The following is a 17325-nucleotide window of genomic DNA, read 5'->3' on the forward strand; positions in this document are numbered from 1 at the left end:
AGATTTTTTAAAATCATATGATTATATAAATAGATGCAGAAAAAACTTCTGATAAAGTTCTACACTCAAACTTGAAAGTTTAGGTATAAATGGATTTATTCTTAAATTGATAAAAAGCATTTATCTAAAACCATCAGCAAGCATTATTTGTAATAGAGATAAACTTAGAGGCCTTCCTAGTAAGATCAGGTATGAAACAAGAATGCCCATTGTCACCAATATTATTTAATATTGTATTGGAAATGCTCATAATAATGATAAGAGAAGAAAAAGAAATTGAAGGAATCAGAATAGGGAATGAGGTGATAAAACTCTTTTTGGAGATGATATGATATTCTTGGAAAATCCCAAAGACTCAACTAAAAAGTTAGCTGAAACAATAATTTAGCAAAGTAGCAGGATATAAAGTAAATCACATAAATCATCATCAGCATTCCTATATATCATAAATGAAATGACAATAAGAGATAGTTTAAAAATACCCCATTTAAAATAACTAGACAATATAAAATACCTGGAAGTACACCTCCCAAAGCAAACCCAGGAACTATAAAAACAAAATTATTTTTAAAGAAAACTTTTTATACAAATAAAGTCACATTTAAATAACTGGAGAGATATTAATGGTTCATGGGTGGCCAGGGCTATTATAATAAAAATGACAATTTTGCCCAAACTAATTTATATGTTCAATGCCATCCTAATTAAATTACCAAAAAATTATTTCACTGAATTAAAAAAAAACAAAATTCATTAAAAAAAAGAAGTCAAGAATATCAAGAGAAATACTTTAAAAAAGTGTAAAGGAAGGAGGTTTGACTGTACCAGATCTTAAACTGTATTATATGGCAGTAATTATCAAAACTATCTGGTCCTGGCTAAGAAATAGGAAGGTATGGGCAGCTAGGTGGTGCAGTGTGATAGAACACTGACCTGGAGTCAGGAGAACCTGAGTTCAAATCCAGCCTCAGACACTCGACACTTCCTAGCTGTGTAACTCTGGGCAAGTCACTTAACCCCATTGCCTAGCAAAAGAAAGAAATAGAAAGGTAGCTCGATAAAATAGAGTAGATATACAATTTACAGCAGTAGATAAACAAAACTGGAAAACAGTATGGCAGAAACTGGACATGGACCAGTATTCTCACACTCCCAAGATAAGGTCAAAATGGATAAATGACCTAGATTTAATGAGAGATTTTACAAGAAAATTAGGTGTAAAATGGTTAATTTTTATTACATTAAACTTAAAAGGATTTCTATAAATAAAACAAATATAGCCAAGATTAGAATGAAAACAGAAAATTAGGGGAAATTTTATAGACAATTTATCAAATAAAGGTCTCATGTCTAAAATATACAACGAACTTTATCAAATTTATAAAACTACGAGCCAGTTCCCAATTGATAAGCAGTCAAAGCATATGAACAGGCAGTTTTCCAATAAAGAGATCTAAACAATTTGTAGTTATAAAAATGTTCTTCTAATTTTCTTGTAAAATCTCTGTATCTAGGTCATTTATCCATTTTGATGTTATCTTGGTAAGTAGTGTGAGATATTGGTCCATATCTAGTTTCTGCCATACTGTTTTCCAGTTTTCCCACCAATTTTTACCAAATAATGAATTCTTAAGTCTTTACACTTGTCAAATACAAGGTTGTTATGTTTATTTACTGCTGTAAATTGTATGTGTACTCTGCCTCACTCTCTCTTCCAGACTGTCCTCCCAGTGACCCAGGCTTAGATCTCGAACTAGAAAAGACCTCCGAAGCCCAAACCTTTATCTTTAATTCCCCTCTTTCACTCAATCTCTGAGGCAGAGTTGTGGAAAGTGGTTAACTTTTTGCAATTCTGCCTCACTTAAATCCAATTCACCTGCAAGTCAAGGCATCACGCATCATCACATGGTGGGGTCATTGGCCTTCTTGGAAAAGGAAGGATTAACAACAAATACTCTCAAATAGTAACAGGGAAGTTCAGAAGAGGAGAATGTTTGGAGGGGAAAATAATGAATTTTTGTTTTGGACATACTGAATTTAAAATGTCCATCTAGTTCAAATATCCAATTGATAGTTGGAGATGCAAGTCCAGAAAGAGGTGAGAGCTGGGTAAATAAGTCTGAAAATCATTTGCATAGAAATGTTAGTTGAAACTATGAGGGTTGATGAGATCACCAAGTAAAACAGTATAAAGCAATGGTGTTAAAGTAAAATACAAAGGAATCCCTTCTGGCTGCATATTGACTTAGAAAACAACAAATTAATGTTATATCTATGTTGTATTTTTATTAATTTTAAGTATTTTGCAATTACATTTTAATCTGGTTCAGATTTAGTAGTCTTGTAGCCTCTGGCCACAAGTTTGAAGCCTCTAGAGAAGAAGAAAAGGGCCCAGGACCAAGCCCTGTGGGGCATTCACAGTTAGCAGGTATGCTCTGGATTTAGATCCCGTAAAAGAAGTGGTCAGATAAGTAGTAAGGGAACCAGAAGAGAGTAGTGTCACAAAAACTTAGAAGAGAGTATCAAGGAGTGGAGGATGATCAGCAATGTCAAAGGATGCACAGAAGTCAGGGAGAATGAAGATTTAGAAAAGGCCCTTAGATTTGGCAATTAAGAGAAAAGCATTAACTTTGGAGAGAGTAGTTTCAGTTGAAGAACTGTGGCAGAGATAATGAGATATCAAAGAGAGTCACTGGCTTGGTAGGTATCTTGGAGTGGAAGACCCAGGTTGAGGAATGTACCAAGAACAGGTCAGGCATTCCTCCAATTTCTCTTGATGCCTGTCAAACTCTCTATCCACAGACACTATAATATATCTGCTATTTCATTACCCAAATATTTCTAGTAAACAGAGTTTTGTCTTAACAACAAAAAAGGCCAGAGTTAATACAAAGGTAAGGCTAGACAAAGAACCCAGGTGTTAGATATTGTCCTAACTTGGTGCTCATAGCCATTGTCATTGAACTTGGGACATTTCATTAAAAAAAAAAATCCTAAAGCCAAAGGGTAGAGAACCAAGTTGACCTTAGGAGCCATTTCATTGCCCTCTGCTTAAAATGAGCTAATTATTTTAACAGTATTATAGTCAAAGACAAAGCAGAAAGAAGCAGTGGAGGGAAAGCTATCCTTAGGAAATTAAAAGACAAAAATGGTAAGAATAATATAAACAGGAGAAAAATGGAAAAGATTTGGAAAAATTTTTATACCAAGCTGTTTTCAACATCAAAGACAGTGGTGCCACCCCTATAAACTCTGACTCCATAATTCTGGACAAGCTTCTAGGGGCAATAGAAATGGCATTACAGAGAACAAAGCCAGGGAAAAAACAGCAAAACTGAACTATGATTATATGTGTGTGTGAGTATGCATATACATACATGTATATGTATATATACATACATATGTATATTTATGTATGTATGTGTATATAAAACATCCATGCTGGAGGTGACATAATTGTGAGTACACTGAGGATCGGTTCAAAAGGTATCTGAAGAAGATAGCAAAGGCACAGAAGAAATCATAGGCCTTATTGACATTAAAAAAAAGCAACCAAGAAATCACCAACAACTACCAAACTATATACTCATACATGTTTCCTATGTATATGAAATCTTTATGAGGCTACCTACACATTAATTGAACTTTAACTTTTCCCCTTGCCCCACTTTTCTTAACCTCTCTAGGCCTCACTGTATCCTCTCTTCCTTTCATGCATCTGTGCACTTGAATGCACACTCCTTATCCTGGCATTCAAGGTCCACCAGGTTCTATCTCCAACCATCATTTCTAGCCTTGTTTTATAATATGTTTGCTATTCTGGTCAAAATGTCCTCCCCACAATTCCTAGGAGAGTATAACAGTGCTGATCATGACCTCTTGTGTTCTTTACCAGTCTGTATCCATTTGCAGTAGATTGTAGAATCACAGAACTGGAAGGAACCTTAAGAATAATCTAGGCTGACCATGTGCCAGGCTCTAGGAATACAAAGACAAAAGTGAAACAGTCCCTTTTCTCAAGGATCTTATGTTCAACTGACTCCTTTATTTTGTATTCCTTCAGCATTTTTAACAGTTTGTACTACATTATTTTGGAGAATCAATATGGCAAGATGGATAGCACATAGGAATTACAATCAAGAATCCTTGGGGTCAGATGTCACCTAGGACACTTACTGGCTATGTGATGATGAGCTCTGAGTCTTGATTTCCTCATTTGTAAAATTGGCAGCCAGTCAACGAGTTACTACTTGTCTATTATTAAACTACTTGTTTATTAACACCACTTTGTTAAAGGACTACAGTAAGGCATTTATTATGTGCCAGGCATTGTGCTAGGGACTGGAATATAAAAACAAATATAAAAAAAACAATAAAAACAAAGAATTAATCTTTACTTGCAACAAGCTTACATTTTAATGGAGAAATATATGTATGTGTGTATATATATGTGTGTGTATACACATATGTGTATGTATATATATGTGTGTGTGTGTTATGTGTGTGTGTATATATATATATATATATATAATAAAAAGAGAATAAATCCAAACTAGTTAGCTATAAGGGAAGGATGACCCTAGCAATTGAGAGGATCAGGAAATGTGTCACATCAAAGGTAGTACTTAAACTGTATCCTGAAGGAAGTTAAAGATTCTATGAGATGGAGATGAAGAGAGGAAAAAACCAAATTGTTCAAATCTGGCCTCAGACACTTAATAGCTGTATGACTCTGGGCAAGTCACTTAACCCTGTTTGCCTCAATTTCCTCATCTGTAAAATGAGATGAAGAAGGAGATGACAAACCACTCCAGTTTCTTTGCCAAGAAAACCCCAAATGGGGTCACAAAGAGTTGGACAGGACTGAACACACATAAGACTAAGAGATGTTCCCCTTTGGTTGGTTGGCTGCTGTCCCTCGTTCTCAAAGAGGACCAAAATGACATCACTATGTTGGAGTCAAGGTACAGTGTGTCCAACTGTGGCTGACCAGACCAAGAGGAGCTCAGAATGCTCTCTCACAGGTTAGGCACAAATAGTTCATATGAATATCTGGAGTGGAGCCACCTCTACATTTTCGCATCTTGCATTTATTTTGAACTACTGCGATTCTGCTTCACTCATAGAGCGAAAAGAGGTCACAAAGTGTGGGACCAGACAGAACATACATAAGACTAAGAGACATTCTCCATTAGCTAAATAGTCAAAGAATAGGAAGGAGCAGTTTTCAAAGGAAGACATCCTAGCTATCAATAACCATAAAAAAAGCTCCAAATCACTAATAATTAGTGAAATGCAATTCAAAGCAACTCTCAGGTTCCACTTTACACTCGTTAGATGTGCAATAACAAAAGATGGAAATGATAAATGTTTGAGGGACTAGGTTCATTAATACATTGCTAATGGAGCTGTGAGTTGAGTTCATTCAATTATTCTTGAAAGCAATTTGGAACTATGCTCACAAAGTTAAACTGTCCCTGCCCTTTGACCTAATTATATCACTACTAAGTGTAGACCTCAGAAAAGTTCAAAGGAAAAGAAAAAGGTCCCAATGTACAAAATGTACAATGTACAAAAATATTTATAGCAGTTTTTTTCACAGTAGCCAAAAACTGGAAATGAAAGGGGTGCCAACTATTGTGGGGAATAGCTAAACAAATCTTGGTATTGTGACGTAATGGAATATTATCATGCTATAATATATGATGAAATGGACATTTTCTGAAGGAACCAGGAAAATCTCTATGATCTGATGCAGAATGAAGTAAGTAGAACTAAGAGGACAATTTACACAACAAAACAACATTACAGAGAAAAACAACTTTGAAAAAACTAATTTAGAATTCTGATTAAAACAATGATAAACGGTGATTCCTACCACCCGCCTCCTGCCAGCAATGTGATGGGCTCAACAATCCGAAGGAGGGGGCAATGCCTTGGGGGGCATTTATTCTGCAGGACTATGCCTGTTGGAGGGTTTTAAAAATCGTTGAAGGAGAGGTGTGAGAGAGTGATCATAAATGTTAGTTGAAACAAATAAGTGTTTAAGATTAAAATACAAACCCACAGATCCCACGTTAAGAACTCCTGAAATAAAGGTAATATGTCTTGGCCACAGAGTTTTTCAACAAATCTAACGGGAAGTCCTCCAGGTTTCTTCTGGCTCCTAGCTGGCCAAATGAAGGGTACCATAGAGGTGTGGAGTCCTCCAGCCGTCCTAGAGAAGGGCAAGCCTGTCTGCCTCGCGCCCTGCGGAGGGACTCTCTCGTCCCAAACTTCCGGCTTTGTGAACTCGGCATTGTTCGGTTTTCTAGGATTCTGGAGAGGTCGGTTTGGGGCTGGTGAGTGGTTAGGGTTCCGGGAAAGGGGGATGGGGGTGGGTTCTGAGTACCTGCGGTCCCCCAAACTGGCTTGGGGCAGGTGTGAGGAAGAGGCCTTCCTCCCCCCCCTCCTTTCCCGCGAGAGCAGAGAGCGAGGCGGGGGAGGGGGGCAGTGAGGGAAGGAGGAGGTCGTGTGCCCCCCCCGAACTCCTCCCCCAGATACACGGACACCCCCTCTTCTCCAGCGAACAGGCACTGGTTCTGGGCCCTGGCCCGGGGCTCCTGGATACTTCTGAGCCTCGAAGACAGCACGGACCTGGTTCAGGAAAGGTTTGGTTTACAAATGTGGAAACTGAGGCTTAGAGAGAGGAAGTGACGTAGCCGAAGTCCCACATAACTAAGCGGCCGACCAAAGCTCCTTGTCTTTATTTGTCACTAGGCCCCTTCTCTCTTTTTACCACCCCACACATTATACCGTACAGTATATTTGATCCTAGAGGTAAGTAATAGGGAGCCACTGCAGCTCTTGGGAGTTTGGGGGAGGGTGATATGTAAAAGCTTCCCTTTAAAATTTCACCTTGGTTGTCGAGTGGGGAAAGATTAAAAGGCAGGGAGACCATTGAGAAGTGAGGTCAGTCTGCAGTGATTTATTAGACACTTAACTGTGCCAGGCAGGAGCCAAGTTCTGGGGATACAAAGAACGAACCCACCCTCAAAGAGCTTACATTCGAATAGAGATACAACTGTAAGTAACTAGGTACATACAAAATCTATGCATTGTAGATGGAAGGTAATCTCAGAGGGGAATACACTAGCAGCTGGGGGACTGGAAAGGCATCCTTTGGAAAGTGAGATTTGACCTGAGTCTTGAAGCCAGAAAAAGACAGGAGGTGGAAATGAGGAGGGAGAATATTCCAAGCATGGGGAACCCAGTGCAAAGACATGGAGAAGTGAAATGGAATGCCATGATAGAGGAGGAAAAGCAAGTAGGTCAGTGTAGCAGAATCCATCTGTGCGTAGAGAGGGCTAAAGTGTAAGAAGACTGAAAAGGTAGGAAAGGGTCAGGTTATGAAAGTTTGAAATGTCAAATAAGAATTTGTATTTGACCCTAGAGGTAGATAGGAGACACTGTAGTACATGGGAGATTTTGGAGTGATATGGTAAGACCTTCCCTTTAGAAAATTCACCTTGACAGCTGGGTGGCAAAATACAGCAGAAAGCAGGGAGACAGTTTAGAAGGCTCTTTGCAGTAGTCTGGTCAAGAGGTGGTAAGAGCGGGGATAGGGAGGTGCCTCTGTGAGTGGTGAGAAGAGAAAGTAAAGGAGAGGTGTTGTGAAGGTGAAAAGTACATGATTTGGCAATGGAATGGAGATGTGAGGCTAAATGAGAGCAACGAATTGAGGAAGGCACTGAGATTATAGACCTTGGGTGAGGGGAAGGATGGTGGTGTCTTCAACAGTAATAGGGAAATTGGGAAAGAGGAGGGTTTGTCAGTAAAGAGGATGAGTTCTGTTTTGGACAATAGTAAGTTTGAGATGCCTCTAAGATTTCCAGTTCAAGATGACAGTAGGCAATTGGTGATGTGGAGCTGTCGCTTAGAAGAGAGACTAGGACTGAATATAAAGATCTGGGAATCATCTATTTAGAAACAGTAATTGAACTCCTAGGAGCTGATGAGATGAAGTGAACAAAAAGCCATGAAAGAAAGTCATATGTTTCATGAAGGCTATATGACTACTTATGGATGATTCTTGGTCAGGTAAAAATTAGACCAAATTATTGGAGTCCTAAGAAGGGTGAGGCAAGTGAAGCATTTGTTTCTGGCATGCAAAGCAGAGAGGCTTTGAAGAGAAAATGCATAAAATATGCTTCTATGGTGCATATGTTTTATAGATGACAAAAAACTAGGTGGGGTAGCTGACACTGGATGACAGGATCCAGAAAGACCTTGACAGACTAGAAAATTAATCTAATAAGATAAAAATTTATGTCAAATCTTATATTTAAATTCAAGAACTTGATTTTTGACTAGACAGCAGTTCATCTGGAAAACACTTAAGGGTTTTGGTGAACATCAAGTTCAACTTGAGTCAGCAATGTGATGTAACTGCCAGAAAAACTTGTTCAGTCTTGGAACCTTTAAGAGAGGCATAGCTTCCGGATGTAAGGAGGAAATAGTCTTAATTGTATTCTGTCCTAGTCAGATAACTTTGGGTGTATTTTGTGTTCAGTTCTGAGTATCCATTTTAGAAAAGACTTTGGTAACCAGATATTGTCTGGAGAAGGACTTCCAGAATGGTGGCCTTGAATTTGTCATATGCGGATTGGTTGAAGGAACTATGGATTTTTAGCCTGGAGAATACTCAGGAGAAATATGGTAGCTGTGTGTAGGTATTTAAAGGGTTGTCGTGTGGAAATGGAAGAACCAGAAGCAAAGTGTAAAAGTTGCAAAGAGGCAAATCTGGGCTTGAAGTCAGGAAAACCTTTCCTACTACTTAGGCTATCCATAAGTGAAATAGGCTGTGTTAGAGATCGTGAGTTGCCTCACATTTGAGGTCTTTGAGCAGAGGCTGTGTGATTACTTGACAGTTGTATATGAAAGATTCTTTTTCAAGTATAAGTTGAACTAGATGGCTAGTGAGGTTTTTTCTCAGTTAGAAATGTGAAGATACTATACTCAACAAGTCATGCATTAGGTGGTACAATTGTACATTCTTATCTTGGGCACAAAATGAATTAGTTATAGTGCTGCCTCTGAGATGTCAATCCAGTGCTAACATTCTGAAGTTCTGAATGTTGTTGAATCCTGGTTCTTTCCTATCTTCCCAACACTTAGCCAACCTTGAACAAGTCATTTACCTGCTGTCATCTTATTTTCCTCATCTGTGAAATAAAGGAGTTTGAGCTAGTTGATCTCTAAGGACTCTTTTAGCTATGTGATCCTGGACTGCTTTTCTATGTGACTTAAACATTCTCACTATTCTCCAAAGATACTTTTTATAGATTCTGATTTCATCAGTGTGGGCATGCCTTGTCGTGAATGATTCTTGTCCTTCTCTTCTCTTAAATCCTTTATAGAGGAACTTCCAAATGCTGAAAGTATTTGTTCCCTTGCATCTTAATGGATGCATAGAGTGGGACTCCTTTTGCTGGGCAAACATCTTCTAAAGTGTCATTCTACTTGTCATTAAAATTGTTAGTGGTAACATGCTGCACTGTGTCTATGACACCTATTATGTGACTTTTCATTGTTCTTTGAGTTATTGGTAATTTTAGCTTAGACATCATAGTGTTCTTCAATTTGTGTTTTAGTAAAGCAAATGTCACAAATTATTTGTATCCTTGTTTAAGTAATTCGACTCTCAAATTGTCAAGACCACTAACAAATGTTGATTTCAGTGAATTGTCCTGGCACTCTGCCTGTATACTACCACGTGCTAACACAGGGTATTCAGCAGTCTTTCTTAACCCTGGTTTGATTTTTTTTTTTAACATTTAGATATCTCCAGTTAGGTTAAGGAAGGCTTGTGAAAGGTTCAGTTCAAGGACTTCCTCCTCCATAAAGCCTTCTGTGGCCCTCTTCCTTGTTAAGATTTCTTCTTCTTCCCTCCCCCTTGGTAATGATTTCTTCTTCCTCCTTACCTTGTATTTATCTGCTGGTAGGCTGTATCTCTCAGTAGAACACAAGCTCCTTCATGGTAGAGACTTTTTTCATTTGTCTTTATATCTCAGCAACTAGCAGAGTACTTTGCACACAGGAGGCATTTAATACATTTTGAATTAATTGAACTTGTAGCAACTTTAAAGAGAATAGAAGTCAGTATAGCCTCACAGAATTGTTTTTGAGTCTCAGGTAAGGTCATGCATTTGTGTGTGGGAGGACTAGGGGTGGGGTGTGGGCATACACTATATAAATGACAGCTATCCTTCAGTAATAACAATTTCTTTTTCTTAAAGAATATTATAAAGAGAAGCTCATCAGGAATCTCTAGGTGCCTAAAGGACAATTGGGATTTGATTGTAGCAGCACAGATCCTGTCTGGAGGGAGACCACCCTGTGAGCCTGTATGATGACTGCAGAATCCAAAGAGACTGCCATCCTTTCTCCCCAGGCTCTACAGGATCAGGACGGGCCTATAATAATCAAGGTGGAAGATGATCCCACCTGGGAGCAGGAATCTAGTCAGCAGAGTAACAGTCACCCCAACCAGGAGATCTGGCGGCAGCGCTTCAGGCAGTTGTGCTACCAGGAGACACCTGGGCCCCGAGAGGCTCTGAGCCGATTGCGGACGCTCTGTTGTGAGTGGCTGAGGCCAGAGATGCACACTAAGGAGGAGATCTTGGAACTGCTGGTGCTGGAGCAGTTCCTGAGTATCCTACCAGAGGAACTCCAGATCTGGTTACAGGAACGACATCCAGAAAGTGGTGAGGAAGTAGTGATGCTACTGGAAGATTTGGAGAGAGAGTTGGATGAACCAGGACAGCAGGTAGGGAGAATGATTCTGTGTCATAGGAGACTAGGGGCGCAGACCTTTAGACTGCAACAAGGGGTAATGGGCACAGAATTTGGGACAGAGTGGCTGAGTTTAAAACATTTTAAAACTAAGAAAAAACTGTTCCTCTTTTTCTCTTTTCTGTTCCCTGATAGCTTGTTGACTGAAAGCAATTGGTTTCTTTTTCTAGTGCCTTTTGTCCTTTAGAATTGTTCCTGAGAACTCTTTTCAGGTTTTAACTAGTTTCCCAAATGGTTTTGCCACCTTCTTGAAGAAACCTTTCTTAGTCTCCCTAGCTAGTAGGGTATACCCTCAAAAAACCACTTTGTATTTATTTATTTTGTATGGATTCTGTATGTACTCATTAATAGATATATGTGTGTGTGTATTTATATGTATGTGTATGTGTTGTCTCCCCCATTACTTTTATCATTGTATTATCATTGCTTGTTGTAATTCATCACACATAGTTAGCACTTAATTAATGCTTGTTGACTGATTGATTATAAGTTCAACCTCATCTGATTATTTCTAGGTCTCAGCCCATACACAGGAACAAGCATTACTGTGGGAAGGGGTGACACCCCTGTTCCCAGCTCCAGTGACATTGAGAAAGTCACCAAGCATTCGGGTTCAAGCCATGGAGACTCAGTTGACATGTGACACTGTGGATCCCCACCCTCTCCAAAAGATTGGTGAGAAAGGGATTCATCTCAAGGGAGGGAAGGGTGGATTGTTTTGCCAAGGTGGTTAGTTTAGAGTAGGTGAACAGGTACTTGAGGCCTAATGTTTGTCCAGCACTGTGGAGGATACAAAAAAAAAGCATAAGGTATGTTTTGTGCTTTCAAGGAATTTTTAATCTACTTGATAAAACAAGATGTTCGCATGTCAGACAATTACAGAAGGATGGAATATTAAACTTCAGTACTGGAAGACTTTGGAAGTGACCAAGGAAGCTGCTTATGGGATTCTAGCTCCTGGCAAGGAGTAGGTTGAATAGGGTCTTCAGATAGTTATAGTACTTATTTTTGCTAGGGGACAAACAGGTTGGAGATAATAGAAGGTTATGTAGAAATAAAGAAAAGTGTGCTTTATAGGCAGCAGTGGTAACAGTGAGAGAATATAGGGATTCTCCTCATCAGGAAAGAAGGACTTATAAGATTCTAGAAGTGCCAGTGGTTTTTTTAGGCAGGAGTGGGGTATGTATGTCACTAACTGATGATGTTTGAGGGAGTCGAATGATATCGAGGAGGAGAGATATAATGGTTTATTATTTAAAGGAGGTGCACTGTATGCTTATATAACAATCCCATGTACTTTGAGGGATGAAGAGTCATGTGTTCAAAGGGAATTGCAGTTGCACACCAAGAGGTACATTCGCTTAGTGAAATATGTTATGAAAGAAACACTGATTGGATCTTGCTGATGCCATTACACAATTTCTTTCTATTTAAAAATCTAAGGACTATAGCACAGATATTCAAGATTTTTATTACTTTATAAATTCTGGTACATTAACACATCATATGTTTATTTTCCCTTGGTAGCATTACAAACCTAGGCATACAATGCTATACAGACTTTATGCTCTTAAGTCCTATTGTGGGCTACCCAGCCCCCCAAGAGCTTTTCTGTCTTATCTTTCAGAGTGTATAAGGAGCTTAGAAATCCTGACATCTCTTAAATAGGCTTGCAAGATTACTCATGCCTTTATCTTGGCACAACCTCTGAGGCATAACTGTTTCACTTTTCAACTGACTATCCCTACCTAGTAGATAGTAGTGCTTTGATCTTAACACTTTTCAGCCTCTTGCAACTGGGATTCCAGTCTCATCACTTAGCTGAAATTGCCCTCTCCAGTGATTTCTTAATTACTAAATCCAGTTAGCCTTTTCTTTAAACCTAATTTCTTCCAAGCTGCTTTTTTATTTTCCCAGCAGTTATTGTCAAATAGGAAGTTCTTTCCCAAATAGTTTATTGAACTAGGTTATTGAATAGAGTTGGTTCTAATTTTTTATCTAATCTCTTCTCATTGATCTTTGCTATTTTTAATCCAGTGCCAAATAATTTTAATGAATATTGCTTTATAGTATAACATGAGGTCTGAAAATGCTATTCCCTCTGATTACTACTTTTTTTCACTATTTCTCAGGAGATTCTAGACCTTTTGTTCCTCTGAATAAATTTTTGTTATAATTATGTCTAGCTTTCTAAAGTATCCCCATGGTAGCTTGAGTAGTATAGCACAAAATCCATAAATTTATTCAAGTAGGTTCGTCATTCTTTGTATTACATTGGCAAGACTGAGTCATGAGCACCTAATATCCCCTCAAGTTATTTAAATTGTTCACTATTTCTTTGAGAAGTATTTTATAATTATATATATAAGTATTGAAGTATATTTTGTAGATTAACTATAAGATATTGTTAAAGAAAAGGGGGAGAAAAATCAAATTACTAAAATAATAGAAGAACGGGGTGAAATCATAAATAAAAAAGAAAAAGGATTTTCAGAATCTAGTATACATAATTATATCCCAGCAAAATTAAGAATTTAAAAGAGAAATATCTTTAAAATACATAAAAAATACCCAAATTAACATTTAACAAGAAATATAAATCTTAATTCTCTTTCAGAAAAAAAGAATTCATACTATCTGTGAAAGAGCTAACTACCCAAGAAAAAGCTTCCTCATACAGACTGATTTATAAGTGAATTCTATCAAATGTTTAAAGAATAATTAATAACTTTAGTCTTAAAATTATAAAATGATGCACACTACTTCAATTTTCTTTAAAGGGGATTGGACTAGATGACTCAGAATTACCTTCCATTTCTTAATCTTTAATTCTTTTATGAGAAAGATGTACTCCTGATACCTGAACCAAGGATAGGATAAAGTAAAGAAAGATAAATATAGATTAATATCACTAATGCATATCAATTTAAAATTTGAAATAAAATCCTGACTGACAGACTATAGTAACATATGAAAAGTTATTTCCTAAAATTAAGTTAGATTTAACTTCAGGTCAGGCAGCTAGGTGGTACAGTGGATAGAGTGCCACAGCCTGGAGTCAGGAAGATTCATCTTCTTGAGTTCAAATCTGGCCTCAGACACTAGCTGTGTGACCCTGGGCAAGTCACTTAACCCTGTTTTTGCCTCAGTTTCCTCAGTTTTACAATAATCTGGAGAAGGAAATGGCAAACCACTCTGTGCCAAGAAAACCCCAAATGAAGACACAACTAAATGAACAATAACAAACTGAATCTTCAGGATACAAATGTAGTTTGACATTAGGAAGACAATATTAATGAACATATTTAATATGTTAAAAACAAAACAGAGATGGCCATGTTTATTGATATTTCTCAAGTTCCTAATAATAAAAATGAAAATAAAACATATTCTCAGAACCATACAATTATGTTAGAGCATAACACTCGTTTATGTTAAAAAAAAAACTCACAAAACATAGGACCATTTTTTAATATGAAAAAAAATACATATCTTAAACCAAAAGCTAGTATTATTTGCTGTGAGAACACACTAAAATCTTTCTTAATAAATGCAAAAATAAAGCAGGGATGTACCTTTTCCCCACTGTTATTTGACATGGTTCTAGAAATGCTAGCCATTGTAATAAGACAAGAGAAAGAAATTAAAGGCAAATTTATTTGTTGATGACATGATGGCTTGCTTAGGAAACCCCAGAGAATCAGCACAGAAATTCATTGAAACAGAAATTTCAGTAAAGGAATAACTTAAAAAATAAATCCAGAAAAATCACCACAGTTTTTATCCAGTGACCTTCTTAGTTCTCAGTCTTCTTGTTTTCACTGTAGTAGCTGACACTGTTGACCTCTTCTTCTGCATACTCAAGCCTTAGTTTCTTCAATATAAATTAAGGAGGTTAGACTGGAAGGCTTCCAACGTCCCTTCTAGTCTTTGAGCTTATGATGACTCGCTCTTGGTCTTTATGATATGTTATAATACTGTAGTGCTATCCTACTAGTCTGGTCTCCCTTTCTTAGTCCTTGCTGGATCGTCATGCCAAAACTTTGAATGTACCCCAAGACCGGGTCCTGGGCCCTCTTCTCTTTATTCTGTATACTCTCTCTCTGTGATCTCATGAGCTTCCATGAATCAGTTTATCATTTCTATGCAGATGAACATCAGATCTAGTCTTTCACCTCAGCTGCAACCCTGCATCACGTATTAGTATTAGACAGTTTAAACTGATGACCCAGAAGTACTTCAAACTCAAATAGAACTTCATTTTCCCTTCCGCAGCTCACCTGTCTTCCCACCTTCCCCATTTCTGTCAAGACCACCACTATCTTTTTACTTGCCCAGGTTTGCAACCTAAGAGTCATTTCAATAAAATGTAAGCTCCTTAAGGACAGGGATAGTTTAATTTTTTTCTTTGTGTTTCTAGCACTTCGCATATTGTAAGCACTTAATAAATGCTTATTGATTGAGTTGTCCTCAGCTCTTATGTGTCTCTCACTCTTCACATTAAGTTATATGCCAATTTTTATTGATTTAAACCTCTTGCATCTATACCCTTTTCTTCACTTACCTGGCTACCACCCTCTTTCAAGTCCTCATTACCTCTTTCCTGGACTATTATGGTAGCTTCCTAATTGATCTTCCTGCCTCTAATCTATCTTCTTCATAGCTACCAAAGTGATGTCCTAAAGATATATCTGACTCTGTCGTTTCCCTACCCAAGAAGCTTCAGTGGCTTCCTGTGGCCTCTGGGATAAAATGTAAACTCATCTGTTTGACTTTTAGAGCCCTTCACAATCTTCCCTAGCTTAATTTCCCAGGATTATTACACATTATTTTCTCTTACGCAGCCCAATTGGGCTATTTGCTATTCTCTGTACATGATATTCTGTCTTCTTTCTCTTTGCTTTTTCCATCAAGGTTTGTTGCCTCAAAGGACTTTCAAAGTCTTCCCAGCTGATAGTGAGCACTCCCTTCTTCTTCCCCCCCAACACACATACACACACACACACACACACACACATACACACACACTCAATCTCTCTCTCTCTCTCTCTCTCTCTCTCTCTCTCTCTCTCTCTCTCTCTCACTCTCTCTCTCACTCTCACTCTCTCTCTCTCCTTACTATAGGTTTGACCAAATGGGTTGTTCCTAGGGGTTGGGAGTATTATCTTTTTTGTCTGTGTATGCCCAGAACCTAGCATAGTATCTCACACTTAATCGGTATTTCATTGTTTTCTGATTAATTAATTGGACAATAAGATTTTCCTTAGACATAGTTTACAATAATCATCATCATCTTATATTTATATAGCACTTTATACTTTACAAAATACTTAAGTACAAAATACAGTACTCTTGTGAGATTTTGTTTTGTAGCTCAGGAAATAGGTTCAGAGAGATTGTGATTTGCCTAAAGTCAGGGAGCTAGTTGGTGGCAAATCTAGGACAAGAACCCACATTCACTGTCTCTTAGGCCAATGCTCTTTCTAATACACCACAGGGAATTTGGTAATTTTTATAAAAATTATTAAAACATATAAAAATTAATAAGCCCATAAAATATATAATAAAAAAGCATAGAAATTGTATTTAAATAGGGTATGCCATTATACTATACCTAATTCCATACCTTTCCCATTAATCTTTCATTATTATTAAGCCCTGCTTAATTTTTAACCTAGTTCTAGTTCCATGCTTGAGTAAGAAATAACTTACTCTGAACCACTTTCCTCTTAAAAAAATGCTTTCTTGTATAACTTTTGAATTTTTAACAACTTTACCAGAAGTGAGAATCCTAAGAGCCTTTTGTCTGTTAGAGGCTTTAACTCTGTTTTTGAGTGTTTTTTAAATTTCTATTGACATTGACTTGGTCATTGTTCCACTTCTAGTGCAATGGATCACTCAGAGCCCAAGGGTTCAGATAAACAGTTTCTTTTAATAAAGACATTTCCAATAGCCCCCACTACAGAAAGATAAAAGCAATCAGTAAGGAAGTTTGTGGGATCTCAAGAGCTTCCTGCTGAAGTCCAAAAACTGTTTTTATATCCTCCTTACCCAATGGATGCATAGCTATCCCAGGCCAAGCTCTCTGGTGGCAAAGTCAACCCAAACTGCCCCAGGTCTACTTTGTTGTTTTTCAGCTTACAGTAGCCCCAGTTGGTCTTGTGAGAGCATAGGGGGTTAACCCAAGCCTCCTCCTTCAGCCAGTATCCTGGCCCCAAGCTGGGCTTTTAATTTGGCTAATGATACTCAGCATTTTTATTTCTTAACTATCTGATTTCTTTCTGTGTTTCCTCATGTGAGGGAGCCATTTGCCTTTCTGAGCCACATGATTGCTAAAAGAGAGATTCCAGTTATGCACTATATCCTTTCACTGAGTAAATGAGCCCCTGTGCCTGGATTTCTTCCCCATAAAACGTTTCTTAAGCAGCCAACCATTTCTTTCATTTTTTAAAGCTAGAACTGTGCTATTCCTAATCTACACTGATTTGGTCC

At 37.8% G+C, this 17325-nt stretch overlaps 1 protein-coding gene across 4 annotated transcripts in view; it reads left to right on the forward strand.

The window, feature by feature from the left end:
* The first annotated feature begins 6235 nt into the window (after positions 1-6235).
* Positions 6236-17325, forward strand: part of LOC114029292 (zinc finger and SCAN domain-containing protein 31-like) — a 44242-nt gene continuing 33152 nt past the window's right edge. Inside the window, exons 1-3 of one of the 4 annotated variants that reach the window (XM_027843677.1) lie at positions 6236-6341; positions 10278-10807; positions 11349-11508. In XM_027843677.1, the coding sequence (XP_027699478.1) occupies positions 10388-10807; positions 11349-11508 (580 nt within the window). In that variant the 5' untranslated portion in view covers positions 6236-6341; positions 10278-10387. Of the gene's footprint in view, positions 6342-6529; positions 6820-10277; positions 10808-11348; positions 11509-17325 lie in introns of those variants that run through there. The other 3 variants (XM_027843655.1, XM_027843663.1, XM_027843672.1) reach the window with 3 other exon arrangements.

Source organism: Vombatus ursinus, unplaced genomic scaffold (genome assembly GCF_900497805.2).
Source record: "Vombatus ursinus unplaced genomic scaffold, bare-nosed wombat genome assembly UNPS02005197.1, whole genome shotgun sequence".
NCBI classification, from domain to species: domain Eukaryota; kingdom Metazoa; phylum Chordata; class Mammalia; order Diprotodontia; family Vombatidae; genus Vombatus; species Vombatus ursinus.